Below are 25,426 nucleotides of genomic sequence, written 5' to 3'. Positions count from 1 at the left end.
CTGTATGAGGTAACATTGGTCACTGATTAATTTAAACTACAACTTGCTGATATTAGCTACTTGCAGATGTATTGATACTAGCGTTTATAATAACCAATACATAAAAATATAAGCGAGAAACATCTACCATGAGTATTGAGCTTGCATAGTTTGTCCATCAGAGGGCCGTCTTTAACTTCCTTATTGGCAACAGAGGCCTGGGCAGAGTCAGGCAGAGCCACAGCTATGATGACGGAATGTGCTATTAAAAATTGGATCTGCTACATCTAAACACGAGGACTCGGCTGCCTCCCCAAACTTATCCGCGCTGTGTTGCCTTGGGGATTGCTCGCCGTCCACGCTACATTCACCGGGGCTGCCGTCATAATCTGCATGTGTATAATCATCTTGTGGGAAACTGACTTTCTCAGCAAATACCATCTATCTGGACAGCTTTCCGTCGTCTAACAACTAGACTGGACAGAAAAAAACAGGTGTCAATGCCACCCATTTTCAGCACCTGGAATTTGTACCATCCACTATCTTACTTGGTGCTGCCACACATTCGGTCTCTGATTCTTCACCACTCAAACTGGCATTAATCAGTGCAAGGTCTGTGGTAAATAAGACCTTCATATACCGTGACCTGTTTGCAGTAGCGGTTTTTGATACGGGCGACACGGGCGGTTGCCCGGGGCGGCATCACGGGCATCGGCAAAAAAAAAAAAACAAACAAAAAAAAAACTCATGCTAAAAACTCATCGTACTCATGCTGCCCCGACATCATGCCAGCGCGGGCGGCGGGGGATTCTCTGGCTGACGCAGCATCTAATAACCAACTCGCAAAATAAAAACAAAATAAAAACAAACCAACAAACACGAAAACACCAGACATTATGATACAGACTTATAATTTGCACCGATGTTTTTTAGAATTTCTACGTGCAAGTGCGAGAGCCCTCGGTGCGCCTGCTTGCTGCTGAAGTCAAAGTAAACTTTATTGTCATCTCCGCTACATACAGTCCAGTATATAGAGAGACGAGACGACAAGGCTCCAGTTGCAACAGTGCAAGTAAACAAACAATAAATATAAGAAGAGTAAGAAAATAAATATACACTTTAGGACCAGGTGTAAAGGGATCAATAACAATTTAAAATTTATAATTTACAGTTTGATGATTTAAAGTCTCACACAACCCGTCGAAAGGGGAGGGAGACATGCTGCTTCCAAATAGAGCACATTTCATTCATAATGTTGTAAATCCAAGCCCATTATGTATTCATGATTTGAATCCTGGGTTGTGTGAAATCCCAGAAATAAACCTTAGACAAAGCGAATCTGTGAAATAAGGTGTAGGTCTATTAGGTTATGATTCTCGAGTTGGGGGATGGGTGTTCATGCTGGAGTGCAAAATTAAAACCAAGATGGACAAGAAAAGTTCAAAGCCATCAGGTCCTCAGTTTAGAAAAAAGAGAAAAGAAGAGGAGAAACGAGCAAAATATACTGGTAAGCAGATGTGTCATTGGATAATGGCAGGTCATCCTGAAACAAACAGAATCATAACACTTTATTAACCCCTAAGGAAATTATGTGGGTTACAGTTGCTCCAAGAAGAAATGGTAAAAATAGTAACAGTAACAGACTAAACTCCAAACATTATGTTACAGATTTTAATATTAATTAATCATTGTCAATTGTTGATTTGTCCTGTTCTCATTGTATGACGAATTATGATTGCTGTCTGGTAGCCGTTTGCATACAATGCATACTCTCTCTCTCTTCATATGTGTGTGTGTTTGTGTTTCTGTGGTGAAATTCAGTATGGTTCCGACAACAGTTTTATGTTAATGTACAATCCTTAATATGTTTTATGTGTGTGTGTGTGTGTGTGTGGGGGGGGGGGGGGGGGGGGGGGGTGTTCGCCCAGGGCACCAAACAGGCTAGGACCGCCACTGCCTTTTTGTCTCTCATGGCTTGGACTTTCTTTTTATGACTGAAACTTGGCTACCCACTGATGATCTAGCTGCTTTTGTGGAACTGATTTCTATTCAACACAATCAACTCTGACCTGCATCCCACCACTACAGCCATATCTAAGACTGTCTCACACACTTGTGAGGATTTTCAAAGGTTCTTTACTGAAAAAATTGATAATATCAGATCACATATCCGGCTCCCATCCCAAGACCCTTCTGAACCACCTACATGTTCTTCCTTTCTCTCTGAATTTAAACCAGTCTCATTATCCTATCTTACTGATATAATAATGCACATCAAACCAACTACTTGCCCCTTGGATGTGTTACCTACACCATTTCTTAGAGATGTGCTGAAGACAGTCGGACCATCAACATCCTCGCTATTGTTAATAGCAGCATCTCAAATGGAACTGTTCCTGATTCTTTTAAACAAGCTGTTGTCCAGCTGCTTCTAAAAAAAAAAAACTGGTTTGGACCCGTCAGTTCTTAGCAATTTTAGACTAATTTCGAAGCTGCCGTTTTTGTCTAAGGTTCTCGAGAAAGTTGTCCTCCACCAATTATCCTCATTCTTAGACACACATAGTATTCTGGATAAATATCAGTCTAGTTTCAGAGCCTTCCACAGCACAGAGTCTGCTGAACTGAAAGTATTCAATGATGTGCTTTTAGCTGCTGACTCTGGAAAATGTAGAGTTTCAATTCTTCTAGACCTGAGTGCAGCATTTGGCACTGTTGACCACACAATCCTATTAAAGACGTGTCGGCATTCAAGGCTCTGCTCTAACATGGTTTGCCTCTTACTTAGAGAGCAGAACATGCTCTGTGATGCTACACTCGCTTGTGGAATACCTCAGGGCTCTATTCTGGGCCCTGTCTCCTTATACACGCTCCCATAAACCACAATAAAACTGAGATTATAATTTTCGGTATGCAAGACTCTGTTAGTCTCATAAGAAATGACTTGGGCCCATTATCAGCTAATGTACACCCCCATGTAAAAAAGCTTGGTTTCATTTTCAATTCTACCCTCAAGCTGGACAAAAAAATAAATTCAGTTGTTCGTGGCAGTTTTTTCCAACTCAGGAGCATTTCCAAACTCAAAAATATCTTTCATCTGAAGATCTGGAAACCGTTATCCATGCCTTCATCACGTCTTGACTACTGTAATTCTCTCTATTTACGCGTCTGTCACTCAAGCCTGTCCCACCTGCAACCTGTTTAAAATGCAGCCGCAAGGCTCCTGATGGGTACCAGAAAGAGAGTATTACTTCGATACTCGCATCTTTACATTGGCTGCCAGTTAAATATGGAATTGACTTATGGTTTTATTATTTGTTTTTAAAGCCCTCCATGGCTTGGCTCCAGGTACAATCTCCTTAGCCTGCACCTACCCACTCGAAGTCTGCGTTCCTCCAGTCAGATGCTTTTATTGGTTCCACGCTCCCAGTTAAAATCTAGAGATGACAGGACTTTCTCCATTGCCACTCCAAGAATCTGGAAAAGTCTTCCCTCTTTCATAAACTCCTCTTCCTCTTTGGAAGTCATCAAATCAAATTTGAAGACCTACCGATTTCCAAAGGCTTTCGGATCTCTTTGACACCACTTTTATTCTATTTTAGCTATTCTGGTCTTTTATCTCATTGGATGATGTATGCATGTATACATGTATTTTATGTTCACGTATGTGTGCTTGTGTTGAATGTGTACACTTTCGTATATGTGCATGTACATCTATATTTCTACAAACAGGTGTATATAAGAGTCTGCTTTGTGTGTGTATATGTACGGATGTCTTACAATGTTTTTACAATGTTTCTTATCTTATCTATTTTAATTCTTTTTTATTTGATTATATTATCTCTCTGTTCAGCACTCTGGCCAACACTTGATGTCTTTTAAATGCGCTATATAAATAAACTTGACTTGACTTGACAGCTGGACTGGCCATCCAGCTACGCTGCACAGCTGCCTCTTCTTCTCTCACTCTCTCCCCCTCCCTCTCCTGCTGCTACTTCAATCACGAAACTGATCAATGATCAATGATCAGCTGATCGGTTTTTCTGTTGCAAGTCCCGTCTCTCTTGTTTGTTTATCGCCCACTTTGCACCAGAAAGAGGAAAACAGTACGTTTAAGCTGTTGTTAGAATTTATTTAATATTACTTTCTAGTATCAGCTGATGTTTGCTGGAGCCACAGACATACAAGCTGCTCGTCATGATATTGGTTTGGATATCTGGTGAGAGGGAAATATAAAGATGAAACCAGGAGATGTCCTTACTGAAACATCAGAGCTGAACAGGTGATGGAGAAACAGGTTTACCTTTTAGGTGACATGAATGAGTTAAAGAGAAGTTATGAACTGTTTCTGAGAGACAAATAACACCAGGATCATTTTCTACATAGCTGACAGCTGTGCAGGGGCGGGTCTAGCAAAGTTTTGCCAGGGGGCCAGGTAGGGCATTAACAGGGAAAGGGGGGCACAAACAAAGAAATACTTTTCTTTCTTATTCTCATTTAAAATGTCTAGCTTTTGATAAATAATTATCTGAATCTTACAACCAAAGTGGTCATCTGATGTAAAATGTAATCATACATATATACCAACATAACAGTGTAAATCACCATCACAACAGTGTTTCTTTTCATTCAAAGGCTTTATGGCTTTTCCTATAATACCTGGTGGGCCGGTCTCTAGTCAAAATGCCTGGGCCCAGTCCAGCCCTGGGCAGAGCATTGAACAAACAAAAAACAATACAACAAACGTGTGGGAAATCTGTTTATGGTTCATGTGTCTGAAAGAAAAAAAATATCAGCCACTACATCAGAATAACAGATTTTAAAATAACCAAATATAAGGACTGGTTATCGGCCTTAAAAAAATCATAAATTATAAATCATAGGGTTTATAATCATAAATTATAAACCCTAGAGTGGGTTTAGCTGGTTAAAATATAGAACAAATGATAAAAATGGTAATTAATTTAAAAAAAAAAGATGCACAAAAAGATTTTATTTGACATTTTTCAATCCAGTGCAACCTCCAGAATGCATCTTCTTGGTACATCAGGCATCTGGGTTTCACACCTCACATGATATGTTGAAACAAGGCCACTGAGGCAAGCAACTGTTTCTATTTAAGGCACTGCATCTGGAGGCCCTTTATTCTAAAACAATAATCTAATGTAGCCTCATGCCTTATTAGTTTTCCCTCTGGATATCAATCTCAAATTCACCCCTCGAGACTTTGCTATGCTGAATCTGTATCACGGGGTCGTAAGCAAAAGGCTGTTCTGTGTACAGCGGATTGATCTATGAGGCAAAGCACACCAAACACAAATCAGTCTGGCTGTGATCTTGACCAGCTCTGTCATTCTTCCTTCACTCATACATGAGAGGATTGTCAGTACATGTCAATGTAAAGTAGCAAGTGATTACTATCAGTTATTCTCTCCTTCATAGCTAAACAACATCCTTTACCTTTTCCATTTATATAAGACAAACCATCCGCTGCTTCTAACCCTACATACGTCTATGTATTGCCTGAATGGTTTTTTTTTTTTTTTAAAAAGTAAAAATCTAGCCTTAATACAGACCACATATCTGATCTGATCACACAAAAAGCACTTCAGGTAAAATGCTCTACTCTTGGGTTTGAAATGGGAGGATTGTTTCTTCAGAGAGCGGTGTCTTCAGAGCCAAAAAGCTTGGTGGCGATGGCCTGGTAGTCGGCCACCGGTGCTTTTCCATCGAAGTCTGAAGGCAGGATGTCTGCATCGAATTCTTTGAGGTAGTTGTCCAATTCATCACCATGAACAAAGACCTGAGGGAAGTTAGAATCAGCATTTAAAGATGTAGCTTAGATTTAAAACCAAAAAAATATAGCTGCTATCAGCTGTGTCCCTTATCTTTACCCTCTCCAGCAGCTTGCTCTTCATGAAGGGTTTAACCACATTGTAAGTAGTGGTGAAGTACCAAGGCTGGTGAATAACGTGAACTGCCTTGAAACGGGCTGGGAACGAGTCCTGCAGAAAAACACAAAAGAGCCAAAAACTTGAAAAAATAAAGTAGTTTGAGGCTCCACATCAGCTTTCATTCTGAGTCTATTTGGGCCTGCAGTAGGGGTGGGCGGTATAAACAGTATACAGTAGAAACGATATGAATTTGGCCAATGGTAGAGATTTTGACTAGACGCTCTACCGCATTAGCGCATGTTGACGGTGTCATCAAGCTGCGCCTGTTTTGGTCGAAAGCATCGCAGCGGCTGCAAACAATATCATCTACAAATTATGCCGGGCGACAGTAATAGCGAATAGACAAATCACCTTTTGGAATATAAGGAAAGCCAAAGGCTGCACTTCCGTACCATTGATTCATTAATGTTGAATTCTCTTGCAGCTGCTCTATTCCCATCTGATTATTTTAGTTGTTCTCCTGACTGAAGTTTGGTCCGTTTACAGCATCCTGCCATGCAATTGCATTTGTCCCTAATCATCGGGAACCCTCATGTTAACTTTTATCGAGTGGAAAAAAGTTAGCATTCATCCTCCAGCTTCACTGTGTTTATGTTATGCTAACATAGCTGTGTTGCTAGCGATCACATGACACATCATTATATACCAGCTAGTCCAACTTCAGCAACCCTAAAAAAGTCACTGCTGTTTAGTTTTCTGTCTTCATTTATGTTGGAAGTGATAGCAGCGCTGTATGTTTTAAGTCTTTCAGAAATCTCTCAGTCAGAACATGCTATATCATGTTTAGTTGGAAACTAGCAAGCTAACTTCCTGCTAACGTCTAACTCTGTTAAATGTAATAAATTCTGTTCTCATGGATGCCTGGATGTTAAACTTAATTGTTACACCTGGTAAAGCAGCAACGCTGATCATTTTATTAAAGATGAACAGTTTAGACAGTTTTTAACTCTCAGTGATGCCGCAGTGTTCCTTTGACTTTGGGACCTGAAGCGGATGGAGTTTTGGACCCAGATTATTCTGCGAGGCTCCCGACTACAGTAGCCGTAATGCTCCGACAATCCATCAAGTGGTGCGGCTTCGTAACTTACCAAAGTTGTACTAAAACATTTTTGACAGATTTTGGAGCGCCGTGTACCACATAAAATTGGTTTGAGGTCAGTGGGCATAACCAGAATTCATACATAAGGCATACCAAATTATAAGGTGCATTGTTGATTTTTGAGAAAATTAAAGGATTTTAAATGTGCCTTATAGTGCGGAAAATACGGCATACAGAAGAAGAGAATATATCGTGATATATATCGTTACGGCACATGCTTCAAATTATACTGCGATATGGATTTTAGGCCATATCGCTCAGCCCTAACCTGCAGCATGTCCACCATCTTCTTGAGCTCAGCTGGCTTAATTCCTGAGGCATGCTGCATTGTGAAGCCTTTGAAGTTATCAATCAGCACAAATCCATTGATCTGGGTCTCGTCATTCTCGAGCAGCTTCTCCATGATCATGCAGTATGCCCTCAAAACCTGTTACATGGAAAAGGACATATATTTCACAGAGTACCCTTGGATGAGTGAGCTGCAGCTGTGCAGGGCTGCTTTACGGGTACCTCATCGAAGGTGATCTCCTCCAGGTCCCAGTTGTCGATGTTAAAGAGCAGGACCACGCGACCATACTTGTCTCTGCTGGGCAGAACCACTGGGTATCCCGCTTCGACTGTGCTGCGGACTGCCTCGGGGGTCAGGTTCTCAAAAAGCTCAGGATACTCCTTCCTGAAGCGCACATAACCTGGAGAACCACAACCAACAGATCAGTTGCTTTCTCATTAGTTATTATTAATCTCTGTCTCTCTTTCACAGCGCGTCTTTTATCCCTTCTTCCTCCCATCACCACCAATCGGTCGTGGTAGATGGCTGCTCATCCCTGTGCCTGGTTCTGGCGGAGGTTTTATCCTGTTAAAAGGGAGTTTTTCCTTCCCACTGTCACCAAATGCTTGCTCAAAGGGGATTATTGGATTGTTGGGTTTGTAGGGTCTTTACCTTACAATATAAAGTGCCTTGAGGTGACTGTTGTTGTGATTTGGTGCTATATAAATAAAACTGAATTGAATTGAATTCTCTCACTGGATACTAATAACTCACAACCCCACAGTGTACACAGCACTGCATATTTCTGATGCACCCACGGAATGATAGTCCTGTCTCAGTGGGGCTCCAGTCCATCTACAAGCAAGGCACCAATTAACCCACAGTAAATGTGTTTATGAGCGAGAGAGCGGGAGAGAGAGAGAGAAAGACAGTCCATCTGGATATGCATGGATTCCAGTCTCACACAGAACAACTTTTATATATTGATGAATGTGCAGGTGTGTATTTTCTGTTTTTGTGGAGATGGAGTATTCCAACAACAGCAGCACCAAGATTCAGAAATTCTGCTTCCAGAATTATGCCAGTGCTTGAGTTAAGGTTACTAGGTTTAAGATCAGCTCAAGTTTTAATGGCATATTGCATTATTATATTATTGGAGCAATAAATGGGCATCATTTGGACCCATTCTGGTTAGGAAACAGCATTCTGATCATTCGGAGGATTGAAAAAAAGATCAAGAGGTTTTTGTGTGTGCAGGGCAAGTCATATGGCGTCCTCACTATTGTCGAACTGCTCTTTTTAATCTCCACCCGCTCCCAGAGCAGCAGAAGTTCCCAGCAGAACGTGGCGGACTCACAAGTGAAGCAAACCTGCCGTCCCATTTGGACACACAAAGAACAGCTTTGTCAGCTCACTCAGAAGAATCTCAAAGCTCCCAATTAATGACCACATGCTCCCCTGCCTCAGCGATGGCCTGGGATTCATGCATACGAGGAGCACAAAAGAGGCCTCACCATCAATTACTGAAGCGCTCGGGTGCCAAAATGATGCAAGCAAAAACTCTCTTTTTTGTCTCTCTACTCAATGAAACAAAATGCTTCTCATAAAGTTGTATTTAGTAGGTTGGAAATCACCTTTCATGAGCTCGTGGGCCCTGTCGACGTCAAACTTGCGAGCTCTGAGGAAGCGCAGGAACACAGAGTCGGGTTTGTCCCCAAAGCGCTCCAGGATCAGCTTGGTCAGGTCGTCTCCATCGGCTGCCCTCTCTTTCATCAAGGCCCGCAGGTCCTTCAGTGATGACGCCCGTCTCTCATCTGTCTCATTAAGCTCATCCTTCGCCTGGAAGGGTAACATCAACACAAGCCCTGAGCCATCCAAGGACCATATGTATGACTCGTGTATTTGCTGCCATTAAAAACTATGCTTATTTTACCTTTTGCACAGTGTGGCCAGGCAGTTTGTGGCACAGCCCAAACACAGGCCCATGATCCTTCACGGTCAAATGCTCCAGCTTTGACCTCATTGCTTGCTCCTCCTCTGACACCATGCGAAAAGTACCAGTCTGCATGACAAAAAATCCATGTTAAAATCCTCCTTTATTGTTTGTGTTTTACCTCATTGTTTCAGGCTTTAGTAGTTTTCAAATAAAAACAAAAGTATCCATGTATTGTGCAAAAAATGGGTCCAAGGACCTCCGGACTCCAAACGATGCATGCCAGCGAACGTCTGGTTAATCTGCTTCACATGATTGCAGAAAGGACTTCTAAAGCCATTTCTTAAAAACAGCTTAAGGACCCATCCTGAAGCCAGCATTTACTGGCACAATAACAATACTAAGCAGCATCATGTGCTGACAGTTAGACCTCAAAGCCCTCTAATGCTTTTAGCCCACACTGAACCACTGAACTGAGGCCAGAAACTGACCTAACTGCCGTAAACAGACATAAAGTGAGACTGAAGCACTCTGGACTGTTGCAGAGAAATTGAACTTACAGTAGCCATGGTTGCAGCGTCTCACAGCAGCAACGCTAAAACTGTGGAGGAAGAAGATTTGGCAAAGAAACCATGCAGACGCTCTTTCAATTAATGATGTATGAAATAATGTGAGAGCTACACAAATACAACATCACCAGGAGGAAGCAATAGCATTCAAAATGAAGAGGTGAGTCTTTAATATATTGTACTGCTCATTAAGCATCTTGACTGAAAGCATTTTTTTTATTGAAAAGGGTTTTTTTTTTTTTTTTTTTTAATATATACAAACAGTCTGCATAAATAGTTTCAATTCTGTATTCTGTATAAAGCCAAATAATTGTTATAATTGAGTTAAAGCTCTTTAACCGAGAATCATGACACAAATGCTAAAGTTCCTCTTCAGTGAGTGTGTTAGGCTCTTTAGAGTGCAAAATTCAAACCTAATTGCAGTGCAGCAAACAATAGAAGAAACTTAGCACAAATGCATAAACCCTTCATTTAAACTATGAAAGACATATTAATCAAAGTAAAAACAAGGTTTCTGTCAATTGACATCCAAAATATGTATTATTTGTTTTAAATGTGATTTTTAGTTACTACATAAAATATGATACATATATATCCTCAGAGTGCTCATATATTATTTATCTGTGTTTATCTGTCTATTGACTGATTTAGAGCTGAGCGGCCTTACCTCGAGCAGACAGGATCAGAGACCTACAGCGAGTGGCAGAGGAGACAGCAGGGACAGAGAGGACCACGAGGGGAGGAGTTACTGGAAGAAAAAACACTCAAAGTAGGATTAAAATGACACAGTGGATTACAACAGGTGGCTAATCTAGATGATGCAAACTGCGATGCAAAGCGTGAGCTGGGATGGAGTCCCATGGTGCCAAAATGAAACATGCAAGTCAAAGAATAGATTTTGTTTTAAATGAAATTAAAAAGTGAAAATGTATTATTTTTATTATTTTTATTGTATGAAAAAAGATTTATTGAACAGGTATATGGCTCAGCTTCTTTTCTTTTTTTGCTCTTGATGTACATACAAATATACAAAAGAGCCATCCATCCGTTTTCTTCTGCTGATCTAAATCAGCGCTGTGGGGGGGCTGGAGCCTGGTCTGGCTTTAGGAATCAACCTTAGGAACTTCTTGCTGTGAGGTGACCACTGTGCTGCCTTCAAAATAAGAATAAAAGAAACCCTTTTAATGAGAAAACACATGAATTAAACAAAGTGGTGTGTTTTTTGTTTTGCACCTTAGGACCACCGTACCCTGGACCAAACCTTCCACAACAGTTCTTATTAGCACTTATTTACACATTCTCATGAAATATGCATTTTACTATCACTGATGTAGGAGAAATCCCACCTTTCATGTCACATGTGCTGTTAACCCAGCACATGTGACATGAAAGGTGGAAATGTCATATGAGCAAGAGAACCATTAGCTATTCCTTTATGCACATTCTTTGAAATCCTCCTCAGAGGGGATCATTTGTTTTGGGTCCCACATTATGGATTACTTATCCATGACTGCACAATATCAGACAAACTGGCCTCTCTTTTAGTCCCTCTCACTAATTGCAGGAAGTGAGAATCCATGTTTTGCTTTATTTCTTTTAGAGTTTCTTTTATTGGTTGTTCAGTCTAGCTGACTGTGAGTGACCTTAATACCACTAAGCATTTGTAGTTACTGTGACATATGTTTGATATGAAATTTGTTATGTTCCCTTTAGTATGATTTGTGAGTTCATGAGCACCCCCTAATATTTTATCATCTAAGTGCCATTGTCTGGTCAAAACATTCTGGAGATTCGTGTCAGTTTTTTGTGTACTGCTTATGCAATGCCAGTGCAGTAACTCATTAAAATAGATGTTGAATTGGTTAAAAATGTAATTAGTCTAACTAGGTGATTTATTCATTGATCATAAGTGTAAGCAGGAGAGAATGCAGACTTTACACGTATATGTATACGTGTTTGTGTGTCTTAACGTAGATGTGTATCTGTTTTAAGGTTGTTCGTTTTTCTTTAGTTTAAGCTTTTTAAGACTGCCAGCCATTAGTTTCTATTCCCCATTCTTTTTCTCTTTCCTTGTTTTGTCTTTAAGACAGATGACATAAAACCTACAGAACAAAATGTAATGAATCCTGGTGGAGAGGCTGAGTACAGACAAGGAGGGAACTACTTGAATTCAACTCCGTTGAATTTTGTTGAAGATCAAGATCAGTTTCCTTAAAAGTGAGCTTTCTGAGCTCTCCCTGCTCGTTCAGTATCAGAGTCAGAGGTTCTTAGGACACTCAAGGCAAACATAGCTGGCGTAATGTTAGCTTATAACCTGTGCTTGTTGTTTTTTTTTTCAGCTGGCTGGTTGTCAGCTTTTCAGAGTGAGGATGGTCGCACTTCTACGCTGTTGACAATAAAAAAAATCGAGACAATATCAGGTGTACTACACATGTAGCTAGTTTCTGCTCACATACATGAAATGTAATTAGGCAGAACAGTGATGTCCATCTCGGCCACTGTATTCAAGATGACGGGCAACATAGCGGTTTCCAGTAACTGGCCTGCTCTTATGCATTTTTAATGGATTATTACCAAGTTTATATGAACGCATCAGTTTGTTGGAAGACGTAAATACACACAAATCGATCTATATTTTTTAGTAAAACATTCATTTTTTTAATCACATAAGGTTGGAACAATGACTGACTGTATCTTTAATGGCTAGATGAGTCATATGACATTTCTCACCTAAATCTTTTTCATTTTTTTTTAAATGGCAACAATCTTTGAAATGTGGTGTGCATTAAAAAAAGATTTCTGTGCAATTATAAAAATAAATAAATAATGTTTTTTTAAGTGGTTTGTGACATTGTGCTTCCTAAGACCAAGTTGTGCCATCGCAGCATGAAAAAGGAGAGCATTTTAGGTACTTAGGATGTAATCTGCACTATGTCGGCGAGACAAAATGGGAGTATTCAATGGCATTACTGTAAGGAGGTTAATGAGGTATGGGTAAACCATCCACCCCACGCTAAAGCTTGATGCTCTGCCGGGTCTCCTTCCTCCACACACTGAGGCCTCTGTGATCTAGAACTGGCAGGCTTACTGTGTCATTGTTCGTCTATCACAGGCTCTCATTAGTGATTTTCTCTCTGTTTTTTTGAATAAGCTCTTATTGCCTTGCAAAGGCAGTCAGGGGTTAACCACTCCTCCATGTATCACATTGGATGTGGCTATGTTTTTTTTTGTTCTTGTCTCTGGGTTACAGTAAAGTTCAAAGATGTGAAGGAATTCCTGTCAGTTATGTCACCCTGCAAGCCAACAAGCAGGACTCTGTGACCACAAACCTAATAAAGAAGAATTTCGAGCTGTTTTACTGTTTCAGTGCACTCTGATCACCCCTGAAGTGCAAATTATACTGTGCATCTTTTTACAGTGCAAGGTTCTCCTGGCATTCATGTGGACTTTACTTTGTAGACCCTCACAACATAGCTGCCACTCCCTGACAGTGCATCACACTACACTGCAAGTAGTAGAGGCACTGCCAACATTTGGGGGCACAAAGGGGACTTACACTATACTGAGTGGATGCTTTTAACACTGTGGATAACAGAAGTAAAATGTATTCAGTGTATGGGAATTATTAGGGCAAAATCTACAGTGTATTAAAGATTTCAGGAAATGAAGATGATGTACTAAAAATTAAATGCTAAAAGTAAAATTATTTATTCAAGAGCATACAGCATACAACTTCGACATCACTGTTTTTATTATTTAGACCCTGGTTGTTCCACACTAAATTACTACTTAAAAAGAAAATTAAGTGAGGTGACCAGAGTGTTTTCAAATGTTAAAATACCTTCTTGAAATGTCGCCTTGGTAGGTAATCACTAAATGGTATTCCTAAAAACTTAAATTTAAGTCTCTTATTTCTGTCTGTTTGGTATGCTGTCCATTTTGGATGAGGCTATTAGACAGAGGATCAACACTCCCACCAAGTGGCTCCAGTAATCTGCTGCCAAATGCAATCAAACCCCCACCCCCCAAACACACCACGCAAAATTTTTAAAAACCCAATTTGTTAAGTTAAATATTCAGATCGGACTCATTTTTCTTTCACCTTCTCCCTTTAGAGGTCACCACAGGACATCATTTGCCCGTAGCCATACCACACTCCTGCAATCATGAACCCTCTCTGTGGTCTTCCTCTTTTAAAAATTCTTCCTCTTTTCACATCCCACTCAAAAATGAAGGAATCTCTGTATGTGTGTTAGTTCCATTACTTTAAATTTGCCTTATTTATTTTGCAGTTTTTGGTTTGAAGTCAGGGAATGATGACATTTGGGGTTCATGCATGAGATCATGTGTGAGTGAAAGCAGACGATGAGACAGCTCCGTTGTAAACAACAACAACAAAGAAAGAACCAGCACTTGCACTCATTTTTTAAAGTTCCTTTTTACTTTGAAAAGGTTAACAAAAAACAGTCGTGTTTCTCATGAGAAGACTGACCATAAGGCACAAAATATACATGTAGTTTGCTTATAAAAAGACAGTCAAGGTTTTCAAATGATTTTTATATGTTAGAGTGCAAACTGGGTGATGTTGTGCTAAAGAAAAGGAGTGGCTTTTATTTCTTTGGCTAAACAAAGGTGACATTAAAAAATAAAAATAAAAAAGGCGAGGCATGTGACATGTCATGTCATTAACACTTTTTTTGATGACAGTGTCCTTTTCATGCCAATCAAATTTATACTTCCTGCTTTTTGCACGTATGTGGAGTCAGAAGATTACACAAGAGATACTTCACTGCTTAAATATAAAAACACAGTCAGTACTTGGAGTGTAAGCAGGCTGAAATATGGTACTTTATACTAGTCCTGGAACCCTTTTTAAAATAGTAGTGATGCATCATCTTTTCAGTAATAAGAAATAAAAGCAAGATAGTATTAAGAACAATATGTAAGAACTTACTAAAATCACTGGAAAAACAACATTTAGTAAACAAGACCGGGTCAGTGAAAAACCAGTTTACAAAGCCCAACTACCCAACTGGGCCAACTGTAAAGAACAACATGCGTGAAACAAAAGTAAAGAAACAATCAGTGCATTTCGGAAAGAAGTAACTGTCAAACTTCTCCGCTGACCTTGCGATTTATAAATCTTAAAGCTCTGGAGGCACCGATACATAGTGATTGAATGAATTAAAAGAGGTCATATTTATAAGACTGCCCCTTTGTTTCAGTGGTGATGTGCATATCCTGAAAGTTCAGAGGCAACGGTTCGTTCAGCATGCATTTCAAAATAACATCAGCGATGAATTCAACAAATGCAGCACTGCAGTCAGTAGTTCATCTTTATGGAGGACCAAAACTGCCCAAATCAAAAACCGATATACAAATAAATTATATATAAACAAATGTATATCATTTATAAAATGTGACAGAAACACAATCCAGTCACAGGTTTGGACAAACTTTTGACTGATTTAATTTAATTTGCATCTGTATTTATTTACCTTTGTATTCATAATCTTTTTTTAATTTAATTTTTACCAGTGATATTTCCGTTTTATTATAAACTAATCATTCATTTTTAAATATTCATATTTATTTATTGTTATGTTTTATTTTCCCTCTTACACAACAACCCCCAGTACCAATTCTCCCTTGAAAATCCATGTTTAAGCATAAATGCATAAAACACTTAAAAATATGTAATAAATAAATGGCAACACATGATTTAGTTGGGGGGTGGGTTAAATAGTTTGAAAGGACAAAGGGAAAATAAAACACAAATATGTAACCATATGGAAGCACTCTTGAAAAAGTACATTAAAATAAAAACACTGGTGAATTACCACAAAGTTAAATACAGATGCAAATTAAAACAGAAATATTAGGATGTGTCACATTTTAGAAACACGTTAGCCTACAATTATTTTTAATACTATTTGATGTATTTTATAGCATTTGTTGACATTGATTCTTCATGTCTTGGTCCTCTGTATTTCAATATGCAATACTGTAAAAGTTAAAACATAAAGGAAAGCAATAAAATGCCAAATGTTGTCACGCTCCTTCGAAATGAACAACTTCAGGAATAGGTGTAACCCTGTGGCAGCAAAGCTACGTCTTCCTTCAAGTTTGTCTCTGTGTAACAAAGTGAAGTGAATCTGTGGGAGCCGCACAACACATGCAAGGGATATCCTGACAGCAACATCAGCCGAAAGTGACGAAATGTCAGTTTCAACCCAAAAATGTCAAACCTGCCATGATGGTGAAGCCGAACAGGATGAACATCACCTTAAGGAGCTGATTCCCGGGGGAATTCAGCTCATGTGGGAGAATCTCCAGGAAAGTGATGTAAACAAACGTGCCTGCAGCGAGCCCCTCCAGCACGGCCTGGATCAGAGGTCCGGCTGTCAGCTGAGCCTCCATCACACCGATGCCAATGGCGATGCCTAAAGGAGACATCAAGGCAAACACTGCGATGTAAGCGGCAACCCACAGTGGGTGAACTGTGCTCTGGACCAGCTTCACAGACAGGCTGAACACGATGATGCTCTTATGAACAAGAATAGCGATGCAGATCTCCAGTACCTGGAAAAAATAAAGACATTTTGCATATATTTAGATTTACTTTGTGTTATAAAGCTGTAATTTACAATGAACCAAACAACAGCATGTAGATGACTAGGTGTATTAAGGCTGGGGCTAAATTATAGAAGTTTAATGGTATCAGGAATTACGTCATCATTTATTAAAAGGAATCTATTCCGTGACATTTTTTAATTATTATGTGTTTAGTTCTAACAAATTCACCAGCTGCTAGAAATCTGAAGCCGTTTTATAAAACACAAATTTATGACAGCTGCTGTAATGGGCTCCGATAAGTGTTTCAGCTATTTTACAGAGTAACATGAAACTAATTTAATGAGTGGTACAACAAATTATTTTTTCCTGAGAGTAACTGAGTAATGCAGTCCATTACTTTTAATAAAAGTATTCTGTGCAGTATGTGTAATAATGACTGTGAGTCACGACTCCAACACTAATCACAGGAAAGAGGGGGAATACCTCAACAAACATGCACAAACATGCAATAAATTTGTGTGAATGTAATTTGCTTTTTGCAGCTTAGCAGTGGTGGTGACTCTGAAAATGGAGCCAATAACAACCCAGCAAGAATCAATGAGGAACCGAATCAATATACTCTAATCAATTCCCATCCCTAGCAATATTTGTAGAGTATTGTGCAAAAGTCTTGAGCCATCCCGGGGACTTACTGAAACGTCCAAATATACAAGGAGCTTGAACATCAATATGTGGTATATGTGGTACTCTTTTAGTTGTGTGTTTTTGTTTGCTTTGTTTTGTTGTTTTTTTAAGGACAAAGGAGACAGCATGCTGAGAAATGCTCTTTGGAAATCACCTTGGTGGTGTAAACAACGATATAGTGTCAGCCAAACTGTGTTATCTTTGGCAACAAATCACGCGTTTATACAACAGACTGCTGGTAACAAAGTGTCTAAAGATACAATTAAAATTGGTTCTTTGATAAGTTTATGCATGAATGATTCATATGTCAGTGTTAAGTGGCTTAACAAAAAATAAACATTGTACTGAAAATGGTCAGGTACAGGGACTGGACCGAAAATGGGTGAAAAAAAAAAAAGCTTTAGAAAGTTTGGAGAGCTATTGCTCTAGAGCAGAGCAAAATATAAAGAAACTGGGGGTTGCTCAAGACTTTTGCAGAGTACAGACACATTTTATGTAATTAGGAGTTTCCAAATTAAAAGCCGACATTTTATTGTTCTCAGTTGTAAAGTACAGCTGAACACACACATCACATTTTCATGTGAATAAAAGATGCTGACTGAAATTCTGCTAAAGCTGCTTGTGCTGTCATTCGATCAGAAGAAATAAATCCGGCTCACTTTGCTGCCAAAGTTTTCTGAAGCTCTGAACTGAAACTTGCTCTGTGAATATGACTCCAAATTCACCTGAGCAGTACTTTCCCAAATAAATGCTGACAAAGGGCGTGATACGTAGCAAAGCAAGAGAGAAGTGCCATTACGATCCTTTACAAGTCTGTGTGGATTAAGAAAATTTTAAAAAAGAGCGAGCGTCACAGTTAACGTCGGGTGATTTGCTCTGTCTTACCTTCGAGTCAGTGCTTTGCAGGCCAATAGCAAGACCCTCAAAAACTGAATGGAGTGAGAGAGACAGGAAGAGCATGAAGGAACGAAAGGAGGAGTGAGCCTGTAAGTCTACGTGAACGTGGTGGCCGCTGCTCTCCAGATCACGGGCTGTGGCTAGCCCGTGGCCGTGCCCATGGTCATGTAAAAGGGGGGCCCTCTCTTCACGAGCCCCTCTCATCTCCCGGAAGCTCTGGACAATCTTCTCCAGTATAAGGACCATGAAGAAGCCAGCAGCTATGATGAACTCTGGAAGGGGAAAGGGGGTCTTTTTAAGACCAGATAAAATTTATATTAATTGGGAACGTTGACAGATCATTGCATAGTAAATATATGATATATTATATTATATTGTTTCCTTTATGAGTTTGTCTAAATCATTATTCCGAGATACCTCCACCTCCCGAGCATCCAGCACTGTGCCAATGTCTGACAGATAATCCGGAATGATGTCGAGCAGACATGCTGCCAGGAAAACCCCACCAGCGAAGCAGCTGATCAAACTGAGAACCGTGCGATGAATATCTGCAAACAGGAAGACAAAACATTCTTTATGTTTCAGCACAAACTCAAACACAGCAGTAAAACCTTGTCCTGCATAATGTCTTTTTTTATTGGTTTATTTAACCAGGAAACCCAATGGAGATCAAATTTCTTTCACAACAGAGGCCTGGCCAGATGGCAGTCTGTATTATTCCCCTATGAGTAATATAGCTGTACTGGCTTATATGTTGATTTCTTTTATTAGAACATAACAGATAAAAAGCCTATGGGGGTCATGCTACTGACTAGTATGCAAAATGTATTGCTGGGAAGCTAATAAACTATGACCTGTCACTAAAACCTACTGTTTACAAATAAACACTGACAATGATGTCATCATTTTTAAACACAGGAGTGGTCGGGCTCTTGTTAAATCACTACTAGTCTTCAGCTTCATCTGATCGTTCAGTAGAAAACCTAAACCTAAATCTGAAAGATTAATGGTACACGTCCAACTTTAAATCACGGGATTTCCCTCCACCCTTTGAATTGTTGGAACATCATGTGACACATGTCTGTCAACGCTCATGGGCAAAGATGACTCAAAAGAGTACTCCAGCAGCAATGTAAGCCAGAATTGATACTTTCACTTCCTTGTAAGAAAGCCGAACTTAACTCACCTCTATAACACATTTTTTTCAAATTCATATTTTCATTTTTGTGTTCTAGAAATGTGACATCAGAGTTTTAACCTTCAGGCTTTTCGCAGCTATCAGGTGACTGAAGCCAGAGGTCAGAGGATGGTTCACTTGATTGTACAGATTAACCCTTTAGACTGACATAAATGACTGCTGTGATATTAGAAATAATAAACAGTCAAAATGTAGACATTAAAATACCTACAGCATTATCTTGCCCTCCACGTGTGAGACCCACCCTGTTTTTCAACACTTATGCTGCGCATGTTCAGTTTCCAGGACCCGGCTAATAAAATCAACTGCAGCACTTAAAACATTATCAGCGAGGTGATATGTGATCATGTGATCTACTGGAAGCTATAATGGTGAAACCATTGAGCTCCTGTAACTGGGCTTTTCTGAAGCTACACTAAACTTCGTTTAAATTTCTTGCAAATTAAGGTTTCCGCCTTTATCTGTAAATGGCAGCAAATCCCAAAAGAGGCAGGAATACCTGACAGGAATGAGCCACTTCTCCTGTTTAGCTCGGCATTGGTGTCATCGAGACACAACTAACAGAGAACAAGTAATATGACTGATTTATTCCCCCTTTCCGCATTTTTGAGCTGAGATTGGTGAGATCTCGGTATTTGAAAATCAGATTATAGCAGTCACATATTTTATCCTCTCAAATACAAATACTGCTGCTATTAGCAGCTGCTTATGCCATTCCTTTTTCATATTAGCGTGTACCAACCTGTCCCATCTGTCTCTCTGAACCATTTGATCCGAGCGGGGATAAATCCAAAAAGAAGAGTTAGGAGCAACAACCCGATCAGAGCGACGATTTTCACCTGGAACAGATACTCCATCGTGTAGCGTGTAGTGTCAGTTCAGGACTGAGGTACAAATATTCGGTTAACATCGGCGCAAGGCGACGACTCCAGCAAGTTCCAACTAGAGAGTCTGAAAGACGAGCCGCCGTTGCCGCAGGGTTGTTATTTAGACTAAGAGCAGGCTACGAGGGCCGTGAAGGGACAAAAGTGGCGTAGCTAAAAACAAATGAGGAAAAAAGCGAATTTTTACTCTTTACTATTTTATAGTAACAATGTTTCTCTAATAATGATTTTAATGCTGCTACCACAATCTCAACCTCTACTGCTACCACTAATAACAACATTATTATTAATAATGATGATAATAATAATAATAATAATAATAATAATAATAATAATAATAATAATAATAAACTCCAAGTCCTGCTTAATAATAAAACCTATGCTAAAAAATATTTATACAAAATCCCACTTTGAATATCTTATAATCACTGTGGTTGAATTTGTTTTCTATTACTTTTAATAGATCAAAGCTATTTCTTGTTAAAATTTTAAACTGTGGTTGTACTGCTAACTGCTAAACGTTAGGGAGAAACAGACCAACTGTGTGGGGTGATGGAGCACATCTTCAACCTGAGCCTGAGGCTGGGGAGAGTTCCACAGCTCTGGAAAACCCTTCTGTGTTGTACCAGTGCCAAAGACTCTATGTCCGAAGGACCTGAACAGCAACAGGCCGGTGGCTCTGACATCCCACCTGATGCAGACCCTGGAGCGGCTGGTCCTAGCTCAGCTTCGGCCTCTGGTGAGCTCATCAGTGGACCCACTTCAGTTTTCCTACCAATCTGGCATTGGAGTGGATGATCCTGTCACTCACCTTCCACATCGTTCCGTCTCTCAGCTGGAGACCGCTGGGAGCACTGTGAGAATCATGTTCTTTGATTTCTCCAGTGCCTTCAACACCATTCTTCCCACAGTTCTGAAGGACAAGCTGGAGAACACAGGAGTGGACCATCACCTCACATCATGAATACTGGACTACATCACCGACCAACCACAGTACATGAGAACTCAGAGCTGTGTGTCAGACAGGCTAGTCTGCAGTACGGGGGCCCCACAGGGAACGGTTTTGGCTCCGTTCCTCTTCACCATCTACACTGCAGACTTCTCCCACAACTCCACCCAGTGGGTTCCGAAGTTCTCTGATGACTCTGCAAAAGTCGGCCTCATCACTGATGAGCCTGCGTGAACCCGCACGGCTGTTGCGCTCCCGGACTTGCGTTTACCCGCGCAGTCACTGAGCTGCACCAGCCCGCGTGAAACCGCACTCGCGTGAACCCGCGCAATTAAGGAGCCGTCGCTCTTTTTTTTTATTATAAGCCTGCGATTAACCGCACGGCTCAGGTCCGCGTGAAACCGCGCGACCGTGCTCGCGTGAACCCGCGCAGCTACAGCGCTATTCTTTCTACTTACTTGTGGTTGCTCTTGCATTAATCTTGAATCCCGTCAATCATCATCCAGCGAAAAGAAAAAAAACAGACAGCTAATCCACCGGCCCGATGACGAATTCTCACGTCTCGGGACTTTACTACAGGAACTTCTATAAGTCCTGGCTGACGGGATCCGGCTCCGAAGGACCAATTAATGATGGGTCTGTCTAGCACAGGCCCACTGCTGGAACGAGACAATTGTACTACAACAGCAAAAAGCACTGAACACCAAGCAGAGCTCTTTGATCTCGTGCACGAGGGAGAGAATCGGACAGCATCGTTCCTTCGCTTGACCCCAGTTGCTCTCGTCTGCTCCCTCGTAACACTGCTCTTTTATTGAGGTTACATGAATATGCATAGGCTCATTAACATAGGATATCTTACATAGGTATACATGTAAACAAAGAGTACCGTCTGTGTGTGTGTGTGTGTGTGTGTGTGTGTGGGGGGGGGGGGGGGTCAAGATGTGACCCCATAAACGACTTCCCTAATCCTGCTGGTCTGGAAGTCCAGCAATTCATCTAAACAAAAGGCACTTACACTAAAACAGATATACTTATGTTTGCTATACCATATAACAATAAAAGAAGGTGCGACCTCTCTCATGACCCCAGGATGTGAGTGTGTATGCCAGAACACTCTGGAAGGCACACAGAGTCTTTACAGACTGCTAAGGATCAAACCTCTATCAATATGCAATTGATTATAAAACTCTAAGCATATATGAGTAAATATTTCTAAGCATAAATGACAATCCAATAATATAAACCTGACAGCATCTGATACTCCTCTTTCACTGTAACAGGAAAAAAAGAGATAAAGGTTACTGTAGTATAATGTCACAGCCTTTGTATCCTGCAGCGACAGGTAACTTAAACCTGTTTGTCCCACAAAGCCGAGCCCTTCGTGAGTCCACAGCAAAACTATAATAAACTTCACAGGGCTCTATATATAAAACACTGCTTGTTCACAGACAGACTAAATAATGCAAGCTACATTTAGAAACTCTGTTCTTGAAATGCTAAAAAGAGGGAAACACATGCAAACTGCAGATATACTACAGATTAATACAGATTAATACAAAGGCTAGTATTTGGCTTTTGTTACATCAACAAAGAGCGCAAGTGATAAAAATATCGTTTAAAAAATAGGCAAAGTAAAGTTCTTTAGATAACTTTGTATAGAAGTGCATAGAGTGATACTGGACTGTAAAATGAATACATGTCAGTACGTTAAGGCCTTTGGTTGTAAGATTTACAGCCTCTGCTTCACCTAAGCAGACAATGAAGCCACACAGGTTGACGGGATGAACAAAATAAAAGAAACAACTGACAGCCATGTACCGAGGTGTGGCTGCTCAGGCCCACCTTCTGACTGTGTCAGATCAATCTGTGGGTGTTTGAACCGTTTGTCCACCCGTTACATGCTGTGGATCATTAGAGAGTTTAGAGTAAACACACAAGTCCAGCGACCATCGACTTGTTTCAGCTTATAATGTAGTAGTATGGTGGCATCTAGAGAAAAGGTGTGTGTGTGTGTTTCTGTATAATTACTTGGTAACTCTGACTGATCCTCGCTTTCTGACCAGCTTATTCTAACACGACTCCCTGCTTCTTCATGGTCAGTGGAGTAAAGTTCAGCATCGGCAGGAATACATTACATTAACAATATTCACAGCATTCAAGGTTTGAAGCCCAAATTCAACATTTCACACAAACATGTCAGCTTTTTGTCCTTCATCCTCACAATCACATACAACAAGCGGGAGAGACTAAAGTCCAACTACTGTACACATTGGCATAAGTGTTTTAAGGTAACAACGATGATGTCAGGTCTAAGGTTAGTCTGAGTTTTACACATAATTTAGTCTAAAACCACATTCAGTAAGGTTTTGGCAATAGTAACAGGCAGTACAGTCAGAATACTTATATAATGAAAACACTTTAAATAACTGCAGCACTGAGATGCTGGCAGCTGTAACAGTGCTGAGAAATATATGGACCATGGTGTGTGTGTGTGTGTGTGTGTGCGCGTGTGCAGCTATAGACCACATATACATCAGGCACTTAAACTCACAATTTCTAAATTTGTAACAAAAATGTAACAAGATAAGAGTTAAACTGCACTCTCGCTGATTTGGTTTAAGGCTCATACACAATTTATGAATTCAGTCAGCAGTCAGCTATTGGCAGGCACGCCGAGCCAGCCGCTGGAGATTTTGCTGGGCGTCTGGCACCTCTGGCTCTGGACTGACTGAGCGAGCATGCTGAATGGACAAGAGCTGATGGAGAGCTGAGGCTGGTCAGCTAAACAGAGCAAAGCAAAGTGAGCAAACTTGCTTTGCTAAAAGAAAATACAGTTATTATTTCCTGATCTATGTGCGAGTGCTGCTGCTGGTTAAACGCGGCGGGCTGGGTTCAGATGAAACAAGGAAATAAAAATGCCACCGTCTCAATTCAGTGTATTATAAACCACAGGGAGCAACTCACCAAGCATCATCTTAGCACTAGTGGTTTAATTCTACAGCCACAGAGCCATGGAAATGACAGACTGGAGTCATTTATGACTGCTTTTTTTTTATAATGACTCTATTTGTGTTCATTTGTGACATATCTTGTAAAATGCCGTAATATAATTAATTATGGGTTTCAATCCCTGCTATGTAAGAAAGGGGTTTGGCTTAGGCTTTGCCTCAAGGCTTCTACAGCAGTAAATCGAGCTGCTGTAGGTGTGTTTGCCATGGTTCACTGCAAAACACCACAAGTGGAAATTCACAATAAAACCCACACCAGCAGTGTTATAAATAAGCCCACACAACTTTCTATCAGCTGTGCCACACTAATAATTACTAATTTGTGGCTTATTAATAGGAAACCTTGAAAATGAGCCCACCTCGGTTACCTGAAGGTTACAGAGGGAGAGACTGTGTAATGTGTCAGGTGATGCGTGTTGTGTTAGTGTGTGGATTGTAGCCTCCTCAGTGTTTGATGAAGCCCTGCATCATCTCCAGCGGCAGCGGGAAAATGATGGTAGAGTTCTTCTCGGCAGCGATGGTGTTGAGGGTCTGCAGGTAGCGCAGCTGCAGGGCGGACGGAGACTCTGCGATCACCAGGGAAGCCTCCTTGAGCGCCCGCGACGCGTTCATCTCCCCCTCGGCGGCGATCACCTTGGCTCGGGCCTCGCGACTCGCCTCTGCCTCAGCCGCCATGGCTCTCTGGAGCTGGAGGGGCAGCTTCACATCTTTGATCTCCACCCTCTCCACCTTGATTCCCCAGTCATCCGTGGCGTCATCCAGTGAGGACTGCATGCTGTGCGCGATCTCCTCGCGGTCGGACAGGATCTCGGCCAGGTTCTTGGTGCCCAGCACGTTCCTCAGGGTGGTCTGGGCCAGCAGGCGCGTGGCTGCATCCGCGTTAGTGATGTTGGCCACAGCCAGGGTAGCATTCTGGACGCGATAGTAGACCACGCCATCAACGCTCACTGTCACCGAGTCTTTGGTCAGAACCTCTTGAGGTGGGATGTCGAAGGTGATGGTGCGCATGTCCACGTTAATGAAGCTGTCGGTGCACGGCACGATGAAGAACAAACCCGGTCCTTTGGCTCCACCGCGCAAAATGCGCCCCAGGCGGAAGATAATGGCCCTCTCGTACTCCTTCACGATCTTGATGCACATCCAGATAGATAAGGGCAAGGTGAGCAGCACGAGGAGGAGGGAGAGGCCGACCAGCAGCCAGCCGCAAAACCCAATGTCCGAGTCTGTATTCTCCAAAGTTACCTGACGCTCGCGTCTCCTGGCTTCTTTCAGGGCGGTTTCCTCGTTGTCGCCAGCCATTGTCTGGGTCCAAAATCTGAACTAACTGTGACGCTGAGGTAAAGATGGCAGTAGTTTACTGGAGCAGCTGCTGCACACTCCTGAAAAAAAAAACAAACAGAAAAAAACTACACAACGATTACGCAAAGACGC

The 25,426-nt window shown here is 41.0% G+C and overlaps 3 protein-coding genes across 3 annotated transcripts; all 3 read right to left on the bottom strand.

Moving 5' to 3' along the window:
- Window positions 1–4,722: 4,722 nt before the first annotated feature.
- Window positions 4,723–10,554, bottom strand: LOC134626610 (retinaldehyde-binding protein 1-like). The gene is made up of 8 exons (XM_063472579.1): window positions 10,467–10,554; window positions 9,791–9,831; window positions 9,231–9,359; window positions 8,932–9,136; window positions 7,540–7,718; window positions 7,298–7,456; window positions 5,871–5,981; window positions 4,723–5,779 (listed from the first exon to the last, which is right to left on the bottom strand). Exons 2-8 carry the CDS (start codon window positions 9,797–9,799, stop codon window positions 5,633–5,635), a joined length of 939 nt encoding a protein of 312 aa, XP_063328649.1. The 5' UTR covers window positions 9,800–9,831; window positions 10,467–10,554; the 3' UTR covers window positions 4,723–5,632.
- A 3,703-nt stretch (window positions 10,555–14,257) lies between these two features.
- On the bottom strand, window positions 14,258–20,891 carry slc39a1 (solute carrier family 39 member 1). The gene is made up of 5 exons (XM_063472548.1): window positions 20,576–20,891; window positions 19,897–20,191; window positions 18,374–18,504; window positions 17,945–18,247; window positions 14,258–16,381 (listed from the first exon to the last, which is right to left on the bottom strand). Exons 2-5 carry the CDS (start codon window positions 20,009–20,011, stop codon window positions 16,028–16,030), a joined length of 903 nt encoding a protein of 300 aa, XP_063328618.1. The 5' UTR covers window positions 20,012–20,191; window positions 20,576–20,891; the 3' UTR covers window positions 14,258–16,027.
- On the bottom strand, window positions 18,490–25,418 carry LOC134626599 (stomatin-like). Its single transcript, XM_063472560.1, has 2 exons — window positions 24,355–25,418; window positions 18,490–18,504 (listed from the first exon to the last, which is right to left on the bottom strand). Exon 1 carries the CDS (start codon window positions 25,292–25,294, stop codon window positions 24,440–24,442), a length of 855 nt encoding a protein of 284 aa, XP_063328630.1. The 5' UTR covers window positions 25,295–25,418; the 3' UTR covers window positions 18,490–18,504; window positions 24,355–24,439.
- Between the last annotated feature and the right edge of the window lie 8 nt (window positions 25,419–25,426).

This window comes from Pelmatolapia mariae, linkage group LG1 (assembly GCF_036321145.2).
Source record: "Pelmatolapia mariae isolate MD_Pm_ZW linkage group LG1, Pm_UMD_F_2, whole genome shotgun sequence".
NCBI classification, from domain to species: Eukaryota; Metazoa; Chordata; class Actinopteri; order Cichliformes; family Cichlidae; genus Pelmatolapia; species Pelmatolapia mariae.
Note: the sequence above shows the minus strand (reverse complement) of the source record. Positions and strands in the feature narration are given on the sequence as shown.

What these genes read in the sequence shown, in the direction of transcription:
- slc39a1 (XM_063472548.1), bottom strand. Translation starts at nt 20,011, where the DNA reads ATGGAGTATCTGTTCCAGGTGAAAATCGTCGCTCTGATCGGGTTGTTG. An exon ending in CAGAGAGACAGATGGGACAG is followed by an intron (nt 18,505 to 19,896) that starts GTTGGTACACGC and finishes TCCTGTTTGCAG; the next exon opens with ATATTCATCGCACGGTTCTC. An exon ending in TGGATGCTCGGGAGGTGGAG is followed by an intron (nt 18,248 to 18,373) that starts GTATCTCGGAAT and finishes GGTCTTAAAAAG; the next exon opens with ACCCCCTTTCCCCTTCCAGA.
- LOC134626599 (XM_063472560.1), bottom strand. Translation starts at nt 25,294, where the DNA reads ATGGCTGGCGACAACGAGGAAACCGCCCTGAAAGAAGCCAGGAGACGC.
- LOC134626610 (XM_063472579.1), bottom strand. An exon ending in AGGAGATCACCTTCGATGAG is followed by an intron (nt 7,457 to 7,539) that starts GTACCCGTAAAG and finishes TCCATGTAACAG; the next exon opens with GTTTTGAGGGCATACTGCAT. An exon ending in AGAGCAAGCTGCTGGAGAGG is followed by an intron (nt 5,780 to 5,870) that starts GTAAAGATAAGG and finishes AACTTCCCTCAG; the next exon opens with GTCTTTGTTCATGGTGATGA.